This window comes from Heptranchias perlo, chromosome 3 (assembly GCF_035084215.1).
Source record: "Heptranchias perlo isolate sHepPer1 chromosome 3, sHepPer1.hap1, whole genome shotgun sequence".
Lineage (NCBI taxonomy): Eukaryota > Metazoa > Chordata > Chondrichthyes > Hexanchiformes > Hexanchidae > Heptranchias > Heptranchias perlo.
In genome coordinates, this window is record NC_090327.1 from 48,482,162 (window position 1) to 48,501,515 (window position 19,354).

The 19,354-nt window shown below is 38.6% G+C and overlaps 2 protein-coding genes and 1 long non-coding RNA gene across 8 annotated transcripts in view; 1 reads left to right on the forward strand and 2 right to left on the reverse strand.

Moving 5' to 3' along the window:
• e2f5 (E2F transcription factor 5) overlaps positions 1-1,172 on the reverse strand; it is a 33,966-nt gene extending 32,794 nt beyond the window's left edge. Inside the window, exon 1 of one of the 4 annotated variants that reach the window (XM_067979532.1) lies at positions 971-1,171. In XM_067979532.1, the coding sequence (XP_067835633.1) occupies positions 971-1,135 (165 nt within the window). In that variant the 5' untranslated portion in view covers positions 1,136-1,171. Of the gene's footprint in view, positions 1-970 lie in introns of all 4 variants that reach the window. The other 3 variants (XM_067979533.1, XM_067979534.1, XM_067979535.1) reach the window with 3 other exon arrangements.
• On the forward strand, positions 825-11,115 carry LOC137313588 (uncharacterized). Its single transcript, XR_010961044.1, has 3 exons — positions 825-1,312; positions 3,406-3,559; positions 8,273-11,115. It is a non-coding gene; the product is annotated as an uncharacterized lncRNA (long non-coding RNA).
• The window catches only part of lrrcc1 (leucine rich repeat and coiled-coil centrosomal protein 1), a 165,141-nt gene continuing 153,729 nt past the window's right edge, over positions 7,943-19,354 (reverse strand). For all 3 annotated transcript variants that reach the window (XM_067979529.1, XM_067979530.1, XM_067979531.1), the window contains 4 exons: positions 15,332-15,540; positions 12,711-12,848; positions 10,720-10,855; positions 7,943-9,301 (listed from right to left, as the gene is read on the reverse strand). In XM_067979529.1, coding sequence (XP_067835630.1) covers positions 9,179-9,301; positions 10,720-10,855; positions 12,711-12,848; positions 15,332-15,540 — 606 coding nt within the window. In that variant the 3' untranslated portion in view covers positions 7,943-9,178. The remainder of the gene's footprint in view (positions 9,302-10,719; positions 10,856-12,710; positions 12,849-15,331; positions 15,541-19,354) is intronic.

Sequence of the window (19,354 nt, forward strand, 5' to 3'; positions counted from 1 at the left end):
TTTACATTTTGCCTCTTAATCACCTTGGGATGTTTTTCTATATTAAAGACACTATAGTTGTTCTTCAAATAGTAACATAAAGGATCGTTTCTGTTAATGCATTGGTTTAACATACCATTCCAAAGACAGCACTTTCCATATTAGAGCAGTCCTCTAAAGTCGTGGAGTGGGGCTTGAACCCACAACCTCCTGACTCCGAGGCAAGCAGGCTACCAACTGAGCCGATGTGGCACGTAAAAATATATTCTGTGCGCAGTATTTTCTTATTATAAATATAAAACTGAGCTTTAACAAATTAATACAAATGGTTAACGGAGCGTTCGGATTCAGCTACTGACAGGTGTAAAAACACCACAGATCCGTTAAAAGTTTGAAAGCAGTCATTCCTCTATAAGTCCACCACTTACTTTATAAAAGTGCACATTTCCAATTAAATAATTCCTGGTATTTTCTCCCAAACGGTTTTCCTAACACGGTACAGGGGCTGGTGATATAATAGAAAGTAAAATGGCCCAAACGTTAACCACTACATTTACCCTCACGGTGATGACACACAGATTGCCTATGCCACAAGTGTCTCATTACGATAAATTATTCGCCTTTTGAGGAGCCTACAGTTTGTAGCACTTAACATTCTTCCAAGTTCACGTACACCAGATGTGAACAGCCAGTTTTACTACCGAGAGTTAACAAATAAATACATAAATAAAAGACGACGTGAGAAAAGCTTCTAAAAGGTTCGGTTAATGAATTGTGACGAAGGACACCCGGGCTGGTATATCTGGCATCCGTTGACTAGTTACAGTAGAAAACCAGCTGCCAGCGAACAACCGGGGCGCAGACTGATCACAGCGGGTTGTATTTTTTTTCTGCACACGTGCTGGCTCAGCCCCCTTTGACACAGACAGGTCTCTCGGTCCTCCCTCCCTCCAGCGGTGCCGCTCCGCTCCGCGCCGCCCAGTGACCTGACCTGTTTGAGGTCCAACACTCCGTCCTTCGACTCCTGCAGCAGCGACACGAATCTGGTGGTGAGGAGCCCGAGACTCTTCTCGTGCCGGCTCGAGCCCGAGTTCGTGCCCCTGCTTCCACCGCCAGTGCCGTTCGAAAGGCTCGCGTCACGGCCGGACTCGGCCATGGCTACAGGACGATTGTGACGTTGCAACAGGCAAACGAAAGGAACCAATCAGCCGCCGTGGGGCACGCTGTTTAAAATCCAGGAAGTGACGTCTGAGGCACTACCATGGCAACCGAGCAGCACACAGAATCTGCTCGGTTAACGCGAGGCTGCGTCAGGAGAGCCGGCTCGAGCAAAGTAGGGAACTTGACCCAGTCCCATTTTAATTAAAATAACTTTTAAATATTTCAACGGAATTTGTTGCACTGTTGATGTTTTCCCAGTTTAAAACACTTTAAGTCACCCAGACTGATTGAACCAGTTGGGTCTCTATACTTTAGGGGCGATTTGATGCGGTTTATAAAATAACGAAGGGAGTGGATTGTGTTTGTGTAGATCAATTATTTCAACTGACCAGGGGCCACCCCCCATCTTTTTGTAAGGGCAGAACTAGCTTGGACGTGAGGTGGTTCTTTCCCCAGAGAATAGTGAACCTGTGGAACAGGCTGGTGTATTAGTGATAATTGGGTGAAACGGGTGATCGGTAACAGCTGCTCATTAAATGGAATGTGAACATCTGGCACTACCCCGTCATTGATCAGACTTGATGGGGAATATTTACTGCAGGTAAATAATTAATTAAGCTCAAAACGTTAGGGATTCAAGGTAAACCCCGAGAATGGCTAAGAAATTGGCTGAAGGGTGTAAAACAAGCACTTGTTAGAGGATTTGTGCCCAGGTGAGAGGCAAATATTTAGTGGATTGCCCCAGGGCATGATGTTGGAACCACTATTATTTCTAACTTTATACAAATGACTCTGCAAAATCATAGAAATTTACAGCACAAGAGGCTGCCGTTTGGCCCATCGTGTCTGTGCCTGCCGAAAAAGAGCCATCCAGTCTAATCCCATTTTCCAGCACTTGGTCCGTAGTCCTATAGGTTACAGCACTTCAAGTGCCCATCCAAGTACATTTTAAATGTAATGAGGGTTTCTGCCTCTACCACCCTTTCAGGCAGTGGGTTCCAGACCTCCATCACCCTCTGGGTGAAAAAAATTCTCAACTCCCCTCTCATCCTTCTACCAATTACTTTAAATCTATGACCCCTGGTTAATAGTCAAGTTTGAAGATTATACCAAACTAGAAGGGGCAGTGAAATCTGAGGAGGCAACTCAAAAATTACAGAATGAGTTACATAGAAATTACAACACTGAAATGGGAGTGGTTGAAAGTGGGTAGTGTTATCCCATAGGGTTCTGTTCACCATATACTTCAATGATATGGGGTTAGAGGAAGTGGTGTCCAAATTTGAAGATAATACCTGTACTAAAATGGGTAGCAAAGTTAATAATGCTGAGGATATTGACAAGATGGTGCAATGGGCAAAAAAGTGGGCATGGAATTCAATGTCAGTAGTTGGCGGATCGGTAATCAGAGGACACAGATTTAAGATAATTATCAAAAGAACTGGAGGGGAGATGAGGAGAAATTTTACGCAGTGAGTTATGATCTGGAATGCACTGCCTGAAAGGGTGGTGGAAGCAGATTCAATAGTTTCAAAAAGGAATTGGATAAATACTTGGAAATGAAAAATTTACAGGGCTATGAAGAAAGAGCGGGGGAGTGGGACTAAATGGATAGCTCTTTCAAAGAGCCGGCACAGTTACCATGGGCTGAATGGCCTTCTGTTCTGTAAGATTCTATGAAATACAAGATGGTATTTTGGTTTTTAAAAATAAAACTCATGATTACACTTTGGTGGAAGATTGGGTGATGTGGAAGAGAAGAGGGATTTGAGGGTGTAGGTTCATGAGATGTTAAAAGATGCACCTCAAGTACTGGACGACGAAGGGTACTCTGTTGGTTGCGTCCCGTGTTAGTCTTCTGAGGAGGTCTATGCGATTTTTCGTTGTAAGACTAACACGGGACGCAACCAACAGAGTACCCTTCGTCGTCCAGTACTTCCCCGGAGCGGAGAAACTACGCCATGTTCTCCGCAGCCTTCAACATGTCATCAATGACGACGAACACCTCGCTATGGCCTTCCCCACACCTCCACTACTCGCCTTTAAACAGCCACCCAACCTCAAACAGACTATCGTTCGCAGCAAATTACCCAGCTTTCAGGAGAACAGCGTCCACGACACCACACAACCCTGCCACGGTAACTGCTGCAAGACATGCCAGATCATCGACACAGATACCACCATCACACGAGAGGACACCACCCACCAGGTGCATGGTTCATACTCCTGTGACTCGGCCAACGTTGTCTATCTCATACGTTGCAGGAAAGGATGCCCCGGAGCATGGTACATTGGCGAGACCATGCAGACACTGCGACAACGGATGAACGGACACCGCGCAACAATCGCCAGACAGGAGGGTTCCCTCCCAGTCGGGGAACACTTCAGCAGTCAGGGACATTCAGTCACCGATCTTCGGGTAAGCGTTCCCCAAGGCGGCCTTCGAGACACACAACAACGCAAAATCGTCGAGCAGAAATTGATAGCCAAGTTCCGCACCCATGGGGACGGCCTCAACCGGGATCTTGGGTTCATGTCATGCTACACGTTACCCCACCAGCGAACAAAAGCTATCTGTTTTTAATATAATGGGTCATTTGCTGGCTTTCTCTGCCTTCCGGATGTTTCTGCCTCTCTTTTTTTCCTGTTTGTTTTTTTGTTGAATGTGTATTCGGGGGTTCTGTAGGTGACACCTCTCTGTCTGAACACGGTGATTGCCTTGGCAACGGGCAGTTGCAGGGGCAGTCTGTAAACACCATGTATTGTTCTATATGTATAAATGAGTAGGCTTCGAGGAGCTCCTGAACATTTACCTGACGAAGGAGGAAGCCTCCGAAAGCTTGTAGATTTCAAATAAAAATTGTTGGACTATAACTTGGTGTTGTAAAATTGTTTACAATAATAAATCTATGACAGTTGACCTCAATGTTCAAAAACTTATTGATTTGAGTCTACAGGATGCAGTGCAGCAACTTGCCAAGCCTTCTTCGACCCAAACCCTCGACCTCTACTACCTAGGACAAGATGTGGAGATGCCGGTGATGGACTGGGGTTGACAATTGTAAACAATTTTACAACACCAAGTTATAGTCCAGCAATTTTATTTTAAATTCACAAGCTTTCGGAGGCTACCTCCTTCCTCAGGTGAACGATGTGGAAATGTGAAACCTAGGACAAGGGCAGCAGGCACATGGGAACAACACAACCTGCACGTTCCCCTCCATGTCATGCACCATCCCGACTTGGAAATATATCGTCATTCCGTCGTCGTCGCCGGGTCAAAATCCTGGAACTCTCTCTACCTCACAGCACTGTGGGAGAACCTTCACCACACAGACTGCAGCAGTTCAAGAAGGTGGCTCATCACCACCACCTTCTCAAGGGCAATTAGGGATGGGCAATAAATGCTGGCCTTGCTGGTGAGGCCCACATCCCATGAATGATTTTTTTTTAAAAAAGGATAGAACATCTAGTCATAAACAAAACTGTCCTATAACTGTTTCACCATCTGAGAATTTTTTAAAAAAGCACAAAACCAGATTGAGTGGTGGAACTGAAAAACAGAAACACAAAGTGGAAGTAAAAAAAAAACACCACAGCGTGTGTCTTAAAACTAGAGAAATATTGGGAGTGGAACTTAAAAGGCAAACAGTGGGAATGGAAGACTAAAATTAAAGTTCTTTTTAAGTAAAATAGTGCCACTCCCACAATCGTGGGTCTGAAACAAAAGCAGAGCCATATTAGAGGAAAAAAAAGTTAAAGAAATGTCAGCATCATAGTTCAAAAACATATAATGGGAGTAACAGTAAAAACAAGTACATAATTACTAAAAGTAGGACTAAAAAAAAACAAACGTCATGAGGAGGACTTAAAGAACACAAACACCATGAGTAAGAATGGGGGGGGGAAAATCCAAAATAATATGGGATTAAAAGTAAAACGTTGGGAGTGGGATTAAAAAAGAGAATGGAAAGGAGTAACACAAAAAGCACATAATTGAGGAGTGGTAGTGAAAAAAAAATAGCTGGGAGAAGCAAGAGTTTTTTTTTTAAAAAGCTGAGGAACAAGACTTGAAAATAAAACAACACATACAAGGAGCAGCACATGAAGTGGGCCTTAAAAATGCAAATACAAGGAGCAAGATTGCAATAAAATGAGTAGTACTGAGACTAAAAAAAAATCCAGATTTCAAGTGAAGTAAAAATGTGGCATGTACTGCAGTGGGGATACTGGAGTTTGGCAATATGGTGATGTGTTTGACACTGGCAAGGCACCATTGTTGCCTATCTTTAGTGCCCTGAGGACATTAAGAATCAACCATGTAGTGTGGGACTGGAGTCATGTGTAGGCCAGACTGAGTTCCGCAGGTTCCGCTCCTTGAAGGACATTAGTGAAGTAGTTGGGTTTTTACAACATTCTGGCAATTTTCATGGTTATTTTATCTGGTGCAAGCCCACAAATTACCAGATTTATTGAATTCAATTTCCCAATTGGTGGGATTTGATCTCTCAACCTCCTGGATTGCTAGTCCAATAACATAACCACTAGGTCGTTTTTTCAAAATATATTAGTTGAATTTTGAAGCAGTGAACTCTACTACAATGAGAAAAACACCCTCTGAGTTTAATGCACTTTCTGAAGTTTACAGAACACAAAGCTACAACAGATATATAATCAGCAGTCTTGTCTTTTCTCTCTCTCACACACACGGCTCGTTTTTTTTTAAAAACCTATGTTTCTTTTAAACAACAGTCAAGATAAATGTTACCCAAAAACATTTTTGAAATTTATGCTCTAGCTTTTCTTCAATTTTGAAAAAAAACTTGAGCAGAAATTGTAGAGTATTCCATCAACTGATTGACTGCATCCTGGGAAATGAGGTATACTTTATATGCTCAGACTCCACAAACCAAATTCAGCTCAGTCACAGCAAAAAAAATCAAGTAGAAGCCCAGATTTTAATGAAGGCATTAAAATATACAAGACAATTCAGTAGATAAATGTAATCATATTGTGAAGTTATTTTTAAAATTTTGTTTAAACACCTGTTTTGGATATTAGAAATTTTAGTTGGAAAAAAAATTGCAGCTGAAAAAAATTTCATATAATATTTTCAAACGTTTAGTGGGAACTAAGTGGCCAGTTTGTGCAATCGCAGGGTGATATACTCTCACTTTGAAATAATAAGTTGTTTGTGACACAGGGTGTGACAAGGAAGCGTGACACTTTTAACTTTGAAAATATCACGGTATCACCTACAGGAACAGGTACTTACAATTGATTTTCAATGAAACACGTGCCCCACATATCAAATTTTATATAGATAAAATTTAACTGTGGTGTGGTAGATGTAGTTAAATAAAAGACTTGTCAATGATGCATCTTTGTTTCTTGTTTGTCCCCGATTATATTTGGTCAGCTAAGAGGTATGTTGTACTTCAATGAATTTTGTGCAGTAGTCCTGCTGCTGATGAAATTGTTTTGAATTATCCTACATAAACCATAGCAATTTAAGCAGCACGTTAAATCATGGACAAGAACTTAAATCCTGATTCCTTTTTTTTATTGGTTAAGTGGGGAAGGGACGAGTTTGTCTGAGAACCTCCAGCTGATGTGTTACACATTGGGTTTGTGAATCTACTTTCCCATTACACTGCAGGCTAGTGAATTTTTCTTCTATATTGTGCAAATCCATATTTAGGATTTAAATTTAACATATGCTTTTCCTACAATATCTTTAAAGATGAAAAGTCTAATCTCAAGCAATGGATCTTTTTTGCGGGTGTCTGAGGAGAGCACTCTGAGAAGCAGGAAATTAATTTGGAAAGTTCTATAAAGCAAGTACCCAAGAAACACAACAAAGCCCGGATGTTTGCAGGAAAGAAGACATTTTCATGTAAATGACTTCTACAGTGCAACCTCAAAAACATCGTAGATATTGAAAGAGCCAACAAGAAAAGAACCTTTTAGAAGCTTCACTTGATCAATTCTTAGTTAGACATGACAGTTGCACATTGCATACCCCCTCAAAAGTATCAATAGAAATACTACGTATAATTTAGCAGTCTAAATATTCACACATCAAAGTGAGTTGTCCCTGAAAAAGCATTGTACAATTTGTACTATGCCTAGGCATAAACTCTTCAAGTGTCTAATCCCTTTTGCATCTGTTTTTCTAGGGGTGAAGAGGTGCAAAGGCACAGAATTCTTGCCCTAGATATCAGACTTGCCATACTTTTTCTTAACAGAATATCATGAATGAATTCACATCGAAATAGTACTTCCTCATAGTATTATCAGTGACAGGTTGAAATGTTCTAGTTTTCAACCTATCAGAGCTGGATTTGTAAAATCTGACTCAAAGGTGGACTCTGGGAATTAAAAAAAAGGTAATGTGGTGGGGGAAGGAAAGAATAATGTATAAAATGAAGTACTCCAAGGTCAAAAAATTAATAGGAAAATCTGACCAAATTGTGAAGAAAAAATGCAAAATATACAAAACTTCAAGAATTAATTTGCAAAGTCTAAACTATTTAAGTGACTGAAGGTGATGAATCACAGAAGAAAATATAAAAATGGCAAATTTGAAGAACTTTTCATACCACTACAACCACTATTGCTCGGGGAAAAGAAAGGGTAGTCTCGATGTAGGCTGGAGAAGCCTACTTAATGGTGAAGTTGCAACAAGAGAAATATCATTTAAAAGCACATCATTTGCCTCATTTTAGATGGCAGAATGTTCATTTTACATAGAAGATAATGAAAAACTCAATATGCAATTTTAAGGCTTGTATGTCTAGAATGTTTATCATTTCAAAATTACATTATACATGTGTAGAGGAAGAATCAAATGGATGATACATAAAAGTAATCTAAAAACACATTGAGAATAGTACAAAATATGATTTTTACACCTTTTTAAAATAAATAAAGAATAACAAATTTATCAACGTATTTACAAATGAATTTACGGATGTTCAAACTAACCCGTAGCAGAAAATATCAAATTAGTGCATTATTATTCTCCCCAACTCTTTCTATATGTAGCAACTTAGCCTGGTATATATCTATGTAGCAACTTAGCCTGGCACATTCATTTTATTTATGTTTTTTATTCTCTCCTCTTATCTAGGTGGAAACTCAATCAATTTTCCCCTCCTGAGGCCAAGGATGGAACCTGAAATCTTTCAGCTCTGTATGGCTCAGTATCACACTGTGTAACACATTTGCCACAGAGCTTGCAACAGAGTGGAAGGTTTAAATTTTTATACCAAAACTGAACTAAAAATCTAATTGTGCAAATGAAAAAGTTTAACCTGGATGAGAAGTTCTTTGCTGCCAAACTAAGCTGTTACAACGTATAAGAAGCTTTAACTGGCAAAAGGACCATACCATAAGTTTAAAATAAAAGTATATCCATAACACAAAGAAACTGGGATCATGATGTACTACATTTAAAAAAAACAATTAAACCATCCCATTGATTTGTCAATTTTACTCCCCACCCTGTAGGCATCACTCATATTGCTACGTGGTTCTATGCAGACAAGTCCTCCAATACTTCACCCAATTGCTGTTATAGTGCCTGCTTGCTATTCAGTTGTGGTAGGCACTACAGCCAAAGCCCAATGATGTCTACATACAAGTCCTTTCCCAGCAGGGTGTCACTCTGTACAATGAGCAGGAATGGCTTGCTTTTTTTTTATATAATCCCCTTTAACCTAGAGACAGTGAAGTTAACTAATGTCTCCATGTTACACTGGCTGAAAATAGCTAACTCAGCACAAATCAGGGATTGAGTTTTGGGTCCCGCTAGTCTGTACCCCCCCCCCCACCCCCCGAGTACCACATCACACAGTGCAGTAGCTAATCAGCCATAAGGCGATCCACTATCCAAGCATTTAAATGGAAAATTAATAACATCCGATCAGCAGGAATGTATTAACTTCTGACTAATTAGTCATGGAAATCAATTAAATCTTGTCACTTGATAAGTAGCATGGATTTCATTATTATTGGATATTTGTCTGTTGTCATCTCACAATTCCTGTTTGATGTCATTAAGGGCACTGGTCAGCTTCCGTATCTTTTCCTCCATGTTTTTTTTGCCATTTGCTGTCTCTTTGAGAAGCTGACGCATTTCTTCTTCGACTTGATAGACCTAAAGGATTTAAAATATCATTACACTTTATGTTGCAAGAGGTTGCTGTAAGATTTTTTGAATTTACATGAAGAATGTAGTACCAACCCAAAATGATGATACAGCAAAGAACCTCAAATCTATAAATTATTAGGTTTAAACAATGATCATGTTAATTATTACATATCACGTTACCAGTCTAACTGTTAATTTAGCAGTTCAAGAGCTGCTTTCCTTCTCACGACATGTGGAAAATGGTTTAAAAATGCTGTATTGTGAAAACAACCTGCATGTCATGGACAGTTTTATTAATTCTAAAGTGCCTTTGATATTCACCACACCCTGAATTAGATGCCACTATTCTTTGCATCAGCTATTCAAAGTTCTGTATCTTGGACCTTCATTACTTCTTTAAATCTAAACTTGTGGGAAAGTTAAAGTAGTTGAAGAATAATCAGTTTCTGTCCCCACATTGCTAATCATTGGTATCCATACCCCATTGCCAAATATTTCTCATAAAAACATTTAAAGTAAATATATACAAATAATCTTTGTTATAATTTAAAGAACTAAGGGGTAGAGATGGTACTAAAGATAGAACTGAATATACTAGCCCCTACTGAAGTGCCAGTTAATTTAGTTCCCCTCCTTAAAATCATCTGCAGACTGGAATGCATTTCTTCACCTCTGGGACATGGATTCATTTGTAGCCCAGACTGATTAAATAGAAGTGTGCTCATCTCAGCTAACTGGGTGTCTGAAGTGACAAGTCCGATTACTTACTAATGTTTGCCTTAATGGAAATCTACTTACCAGTGTCTGTTTAGCTCAGTTGGTAGCATTTTTGCCTAGCCCCTGTATTGACATGAAACCATATGGGCAGATTTTCCTGTTACTACACTCAGGCATATTGGATATATAATACAATTGAGCAATGTGGATGAAACACCTACCTTGGAATCTGCCCAGTTTTCTGCCAATTAATATAAATGGACAAAAAATTGGTCAGGTCCATTACTAGTGTGCGATCCTGCCCACCCGACTCTCTACACTTAGATGGTCTCATCCACCCAAGCACAATAAAAGAAAAATCTGCCCCATAATCTCATCAAATTTCACTGCAATACTGACGAGATGTTAAATAGGTCTGCCTGGCTGGATGTAAAGAATTCATGGCACTATTCACAGAAGAGCAGGGAGTCCTGGACAATATTTCTGCCTCAACCAACACCATCAAACATAGATTATCTGGTCATTCATTCATTTGATGTTTGTGGGACCTTGCTGTACATAAATTGGCTGCCGTGTTTGCTTACACAGTAACTATGGCTGAAATAATTCATTGATTGTAAAACACTTTGGAACATCCTGGGGATGTGATCAAGTGCCATATGAATGCAAATGAATTCTTTCAATGTACAAAGAAGAGAAACTGTTACCTTTTCTTTTGCTGCTTCAATTTCCTTTTGCTTTTCATTGGCTAGTTGTAGAAGTTGAGTCTGTTGAGCTACCTGTATGGTCTCAAACTGGTGCCTGAATGCATCATCCATGGAATGAAGTTTTACTGCTGCAGCCCTAAGTGGTTTTAGACATAAAGACACTAAAATGTTCTGAATACACTATATATTTCTTAAAAATTGTGCAGCAAAATTAAAACTCAAACAAAATGTAATTTTTTTGCTGTTTCACGCAGGCTACGGACATGTGATAACAAATTATGCAGACATGCAAAACTGGATCACAGAAATTATTCTGAGATTTTCAAATTGAGGGAACAGAAGTTACTTTGTGAATTCAACATATTAACATACAAAACTAGGACTATAAAATGCTGTAACAGTGAATAATAACGACTACATTACAAATAAAATACAAAACTACTGATGTAAAACAATTCAAAATGTTCCAAATGTTTTTTGAAAAAAGCAATATATTATTTATAGATGTTTTAAATAGTCTGTAAATAAAATTGGGGACAAGGGTAAGGGGTTCTGAACTACTATAAGATGCATTTTAGATTTTGATTAAATTGCTATGAGGTTTTTCCAGATTTTGTCAACAAGCATGCAAGAGGTTAAGAAAAATGTTGATTTTGTTTTTGATATCTTAACAGCATGGTTTATAATAGGAAGAGGGTGGTGTTTGTTAATGGTCTCTCAAATATTGAAAGTCACCATCTATATCTTATTAAAAATCTTATCGATGTGCACTTTCTGCCTACAAGACCTTTCCTCCTGCTGTCAATCTTTGGAGTCACACATTTGAGTCAACTTTTTCCATTATAAATTCCTCTGTCCACATTCAGAATGATGTGGAGATGCCGGTGATGGACTGGGGTTGACAATTGTAAACAATTTTACAACACCAAGTTATAGTCCAACAAATTTATTTTAAATTTCACAAGCTTTCGGAGGCTTCCTCCTTCCTCAGGTGAATTCAGAATGGAAACTATTAAACTTGTCACTCTAATTGCACAACCTGGCCAGCTGGTGGCACTGTATTACATTTCCCCACAAATTACAGAAAATGCTTTTTGAAAAAGTTTCTTTTAAATTTTTTTGATCATCCATTTTTTCCTCAATTAACAACATTTTTAAGGTTTAAGCAAAATAAAAAAAGTTACATTTGTCCATTAGATTGTCTTTTGTGTCTTTTAATGCCTTCTTTAAAGTTTTTTTTAAAACTAGAAGCTCTCTGCTTCTCCCAAAAGCCTGAGGCTGGGTTTGATATTTTTGCCCAGAGCTGATGCTGTAAGTTGGATTTGGATTGTGCTGTTTGAGCTTGTGCAGCGTTCTCAATTTCCTTAAATGCATCAGTACCATTTAGTCAGCTGTACTGATCAATTTTTTTTAGCTTCTAGCAGTTTAGTTGAAGCTAGGCTGGAGGACAAATTTCATATAAATTTCAGATAAAGTTCATATTAAAACAGAAATTGTGAGAGAAAGAAATAAAAAGACAACTAATCACATAGCTGTTGTAGTTTGTTTTGTGCTTCTTCAATACTTTAATCAAGATAATTTACAAATGTTAGGAACAGCAGCAAAGATGTCAGGACTGATCCATGAGGTTCTCTGCTGAGTTAAAATATGGGAGCAAAGGGATAGAGAGATTCAACAATTGAGTAGAAGACTCAAGGTATTTAACAGAAATATAAAAATATTACAAAACAAAATAAATTGTTAAATTAGACAAGTCAAGGAAAAAGACCTAAGAATAATTATAGACCAAAGTTTCATGGAATAGGGCAGCAATTGCAACAGCAAAGAAAATGGGGCATATTAGCTGGACTACAGAATAAAAGTACAGAAAACTATAGATAAAACATTGGTCATCAAGCACTTACAACTCTTTTTGTACAATTCATAGCATTATTGGAATAACAAATACAGTAATTAGACTTATGAAACTTTTTATTATTGCCAAAACTTACTTCTGGGCTTGCAAAGCTTTATCTCTCTCTTCAACAAGTTTCCTTTCTTTGGCATCAAAGGTTTCTTTCATCTGTTTGACCTGTGTTTCCAGCATTGTCAATATCTCTGCTTTATCCTGCCACTTCTTATTGATAGCACTATTAGGAACAAATCAATTTGAAGGAAACAAAAAAAGCTCTAGTTAATCAATAGATCTTTTTTTAGATTTGTTTAAAGGAATGTTATAATTACGGGGTTTTAATCAAAATATTTCTCTCTATGGTCACGTCACCTCTGAGCCAGAGACTATGCCTCGCAATAAACTGCCTTTAGCAGAGGTATGCAACTTGAGAATTAATTATTCTACTTGCAGCAACTTGCTTACAGAATTAAATGCTGTCTCCCACTACATTATTTCAGTCACTTAGGAATTGCTGTTATTAAGCACAGACCAGGATTAACAGACTATAGCAGCTAATATTTATTTTCAATTAAACAGATATGAAGCAGAAAAAAAATCAGCAAATATAAGTACAATATATAAACATAAATACAACAAAAAAGCTCCACAATAGTTCAACTGCCCTTTGTAAGAATAGCTTCAGATGAATAAAATTTTATGTGAATAGCACATTCTGCCTGTTTTCATTTTTTTGCATCACATTGCTGTCATAATATAATGCAGTGCAACTCAATCCACACAGGGAAAGAAACGGACTACTTTGTCTGATCACATATCAGAACAGCTGAATTGAAGCAAACTCCCTCTAACTTTTTAGTTCATTTGAAGTTGAGATTTTCAGCCATATTCAACAATTGCCAACTAACTGGCAATACTACAATATACAAATAAAGTGCATTCTACAAATGTACAGCTTGATCAGATTCACCCCAATTAGTGGTGTACATGTTGGAGAACATCATGGGAAGCCCGTACAATGGTCTGGTCAGGCTTCATCTTCAGCCGTTTGTCCAGGTTTGCTGACTGGGACACAAGCTACGAGGGTGATTCCCAGTCTCGGAGGACTGAGCTATGGGAAAATTCTACATAAACTTTGGCATTTCATCCTTGAAAAGCAGTAACTAGAAGGGTCTTCCTAAAGATATATAACACAGCAAACTGTATAAACAAAAAAGGTAAATCCAAAAGCTAAACTGCCAAAAGTCAAATTCAAGACTGATATCAGAAAATTCTTCACACAAAGAACAATGATCTTTGGAATAGAATTCCGGGTAGAGCATGGGGGCAAAAACTCTAGTATTACTGAACAAAGCATTTGAATGTTGTGATTGGAGGACTGTTTGTTCTTTCTGGATGGATACATTAGGATGGGCAAAATGGCCTTCCTTGTCTGTATCTATCTTGTGATCATGATAGCAGGAAAAACATTTTACCTGCAAACAAATCTGTTCCAGGATTAAAGATGCTTCTGTATATTAAGGTTAAGGAAATGAACCTTATTTAATCTCGATCCGAAGTCACTGTTTAAACTCTATTTAAAATGAAATGAGAAAATCCACAAGTTTCTGGCAAGGAGCGATTTTAGCAACCTTTACTATATCAGTTACAGTACTTTATATAAACTATTATGTATTTTCTATTTGATTTATTGCAAATAAGACTGCTTTGAGGTGGAATCTCAAATACTGTAATAGAAAAGCTTCAATAGAAAAAGTTTGTTTTGCATTCATGGCACTTTGTCCACAAAAAAGTTGAAAGTGAAAACATTAAGCAAATATCTTTTTTAGGAAGACATAAAAAGACTCATTAAAAAGAAAAGAAAGACTTGCATTTATATAGCACCTTTCACAACCTCAGGACGTCCCAAAGTGTTTATATCCAATAAAGTACTTTTTTATTTGAAGTGTAGTCACTATTGTAATGTAGGAAACACAGCAGCCAATTTGCACACAGCAAGGTCCCACAAACAGCAACGAGATAATGACCAGATCATCTGTTTTTTTTAAAGTGATGTTGGTTGAGGGGTAAATATTAGCCAGGACACTGGGGAGGACTCCCCTACTCTTCTTCAAATATTGCCATGTGATCTTTTACGTCCACTAAGGGGGACAGACGGGGCCTCAGTATTGCACTGGAATGTCAGTCTAGATTTTGTACTCAATTATCTGGAGTAGGACTTGAACCCACAACTTTCTGATTCAAAGGCAAGAGTGCTACCAACTGAGCCACAGCTGACATAGGAAGCCTGTAAAAGGAATAGAGTAGTTTTGGTACAGACAAGGAATTAATGCGTAGGGTAGGGAAGAGTTGCCACAAAGGATCAGACAAAGCCAATGGAGAAAGACAAAATGAATGATTGGAGATAGAAGAACCTGGGAAAGACTGGTTAATGAGTGGAATTTTTGCCAGCTCTTAACACCCTTGCAGATACATATATGTCACAAAAATGTATTGTTGCAAGTAAACAAAGGCACATTTGGGAGGTGTCTGGGAGTATGACATTGTAAACTAAATTTTATAAAAAATAATTCCTTCAAGAAGATTTGAAATTTAATGTAATTGGCCCAAAATCGTTAACCACAGTGAGACTAATTAATGCGGAACACTAAAATAGACCACTGTAACATTATTCAGTTGAGAATATAATTTTGTAGCAATGGTGCCAACTTTAGTATTTACCTATATGCCCTTTTTGTTTCCTCGAGCTCGGCTTCTTTTTCTTCAAACTGCTGTTTCAGTTCTTTCTTTCGCTCTGTAAGTCTCTCTACCTTTTCCTTCAGATCTTGTGATACTGTAGCTTCATCCTCTATTTGTTCTTGGAAGGTCCTTTTATCCTGCAGGTTTTCCTCACGAACTTTCCTAATCTGTGCATCTCGCTCTTGCAAACCCTGCAAGTGCAAATAATATTTTCTTTAGTGTGAATGGCCTATTCAAGAGGTATGGCAGGCCACAGCCATATCTGCTTTGATAGGTCCTACCTCGGGTATTCTAAATAATACTGGGATTAAATCTCAAATCAATGGTTCATTAGAATTTTCCCAAAAATTAGATATAATTTAGACATATCAGTCATATAGTTTCTCATCACTAAATTACATCAGAACATTTCTAATCAAAGTTGTTATTTTGGTGAAAAACCTAGGCATCAAAAGAAAGCAGAAGCACTTCTATCTCAAACTAGTTATTTGATGCCTTAATATGAATATAGAATTGTTTTTAGTTAGAACAGGGTGCAGGAGTGAGACAGGGATATCCAGCCTATTACGCTTTCTCCATCATTCAGCACCTTATCTGGTCACATTTTATTCTTTTCTTACCCCTCTAGCTACAGAGGTCTAATTCTATCAAGAGGTTCAGATATTTTATGTCGGTCATCTAAATCCTAGAGACTGAATTGCTTTCACAAATTCTTTCCCCAATATTTTCTTTTTAGTACACCAATTTATTTAACAAAAAGTAATTCATACTGTTGTTTGTGGTTGTGCTTTGTGTCAGTAATATGCACAATAATTTTGATAATGGTTACACTTTTTATAGATCATAATTAGAAACAAATATTGAATGAACACTGGATATTTTACTGAAACATTTCAAGTTTTACAGTAAATCTTACTATTTCTGGAATCATTATATTTGACAGTTTCACCTCTTTACGTAGAATTACATAGGATGTATAAGACCATAAGAGATAGGAGCAGGAGTAGGCCATTCGGCCCCTCGAGCCTGCTCCGCCATTCAATGAGATCATGGCTGATCTGATTTTTACCTCAACTCCACTTTCCTGCCTTTTCCCCATATCCTTTGACTCCCTTGCTGATGTATAGCACAGAAACAAGCCACTCAGCCCAACAGGTCTATGCCGGTGTTTATGTTCCACACGAGCCTCCTCCCTCCCTCCTTACTTCATCTAACCCTGCCAGCATATCCTTCTATTCCTTTCTCCCTCATGTGTTTATCTAACTTCCACTTAAATGCATCTATGCTAGTCGCCTCAGCTGCTCCTTGTGGTAGCGAGTTCCTCATTCTAACCATTCTTTGGGTAAAGAAGTTTCTCCTGAATTCCCTATTGGATTTATTAGTGACTATCTTATATTTATGGCCCCTAGTTCTGGTCTCCCCCGCAAGTGGAAACATCGTCTCGTCTACCCTATCAAACCATTCTATAATCTTAAAGACCTCTATCAGGTCACCCCTCAGTCTTCTCTTTTCTAGGGAAAAGAGCCCCAGCCTGCTTAATCTTTCCTGATAGGTATAATCTCTCAGTTCTGGTATCATTATAGTAAATCTTTTTTTGTACCTTCTCCAGTACCTCTATATCCTTTTTATAATATGGAGACCAGAACTGTACTTCAAGTGTGGGCTAACAAAGGTTCTATACAAGTTTAATATAACTTCTCTGCTTTTCAATTCTATCCCTCTAGAAATGAACCCCAGTGCTTGGTTTGCTTTTTTATGGCCTTATTAATCTGTAACACTACTTTTAGTGATTTGTGTATCTGTACCCCCAGATCCCTCTGCTCCTCTACCCCATTTAGACTCTTATTTTCCCAGGCGTATGTGGCCTCCTTATTCTTCCTACCAAAATGTAATACATCATACTTATCTATATCCATTTATGGAGGGAAAAGGGAGTCGCCTGAACAGACATGATGGGCCGAATGGCACAGAAACAGGCCATTTGGCCCAACTAGTCTATGCCAACGTTTATGCTCCACACGAGCCTCCATCCTCCCTACTTCATCTAACCCAATCAGCATATCCTTCTATTCCTTTTTCCCTCATGTGCTTATCAAGTTTCCCCTTAAATGCATCTATGCTATTTGCCTCAACTACTACTTGTGGTAGTGTGCTCCACATTCTTACCACTCTTTGGATAAAGACGTTTCTCCTGAATTCCCTATTGAATTTATTAGCGACTATTTTATATTTATGACCTCTAGTTTTGGACTCCCCCACAAATGGAAACATTTTCTCTATGTCTACCCTATCAAACCCTTTCATTATCTTAAAGACCACAATTAGGTCACCCCTCAGCCTTCTCTTTTCTAGAGAAAAGAGCCCAGCCTGTTCAGCCTTTCCTGATAAGTATATCCTCTCAGTTCTGGTATCATCCTTGTGAATCTATTTGCACCCTCTCCAATGCATCAATAACCTTTCTATAATATGGAGACCAGAACTGTGCACAGTACTCCAAGTGTGGTCTAATCAAGGTTCTATACAACTTTAACATAACTTCTCTGCTTTTCAATTCTCTCCCTCTAGAAATGAACCACAGTGCTTGATTTGCCTATTTTATGGTCCTAATAACCTGCGTCACTACTTTTCGTGATTTGTGTATCTGTACCCCTAGATAGGGGAGGAGTTTATGCTTCAGTTGTACAGAGCCTTGGTCAGACCCCACCTGAAGTACTGCATTCAATTTTGGGCACCACTCCTCAGGAAAGATGGATTAGCCTTGGAGGGGGTAAAGTGCAGATTCTCCACCAGAATACCAGGTCTTAAAGGGTTATATTATGAGGACATGTTGCATAAACTTGGCTTGTATTCCCTTGAGTTTAGAAGGTTGAGGGGAGATCTAATTGAGGTCTTCAAAATGATAGAGAGATTTGATAAGGTAGATACCAAAAAACAATTTCCTCTGGTGGAAGAATCCGGAACAAGGGGGCATAATCATAAAATTAGAGCTAGGCCATTTAGGGATGAAATCAGGAAGCAATTTTTCACACAAAGGCTAGTGGAAATGTGGAACTCTTCCCCCCCGCCACCGCCCAAAAGGCTGTGGATGCTGGGTCATTTGAAATTTTCAAGACTGAGATCGATAGATTTTTGTTAGGTAAGGGTATCAAGGGATATGGAGCAAAGGCGGGTAATTGAGTTGAGGTACAGGTCAGTCATGATCTAAATGAGGGGTGGAACAAGCTCAAGGTGCTGAATGGCCGACTCCTGTACCTATGTTATGTGGTTTTCACCAAGGTTGGGATAAAATTATATTCCACACTCACCGAGTACTCTATTTATTTCAAACTTTACTTCAAAGTCAAATACTTTTAAATTTAACACTCGTGGATAAGTATAGACGGTGTTACGGTAATTACCCCTGAAAGCTATGTCATTTTTTGTCTTTCTTCAGAAGAATTGGTTTGTTACTTTGATGATCCCCTGACAAGAATCCAGCGACTAACATTGGGCTAATACAGTCCCAGTATTATATAATTCTCTAAGCTGGTCATAGATCCACAGAAGATATTCAGCTCCACCAAAAGTACTCAAATTTATCAACACTTGGGTTTTAAAAAAAAGCATTGCAACTTTGTTTGCATACCAATACATTGCACTAAAAATGGTGGGATGCAAATTCATGCTTACTGCTTTGCTGCACTATGAATAGCTGATGTTAGGTTGTTGAAGGTAGAGGTTCAAGGAAGAGATTCCAGAATGGAGTCGAGCGGGAAGGAAACTGTGTGTGGCATAGGCATGCACCACACTTTAGTACTTGCCCTCAGCCAGTTACAGCATGGTGTCCCCTGAAAGGAAGGTGCCTGAACATCAGGCTCACGTGAGAATGGTATGTGGTATCATGGCACGGGAGAACCTAAAGGAGGGGGGGGGAATAAACTTACAAAAGGGGAGTAAAAATAAAATGAATTTATTTTTTTACAAAATTCTTGAGTATTCCAATTTAGAAATATGATAGCTGTAAAT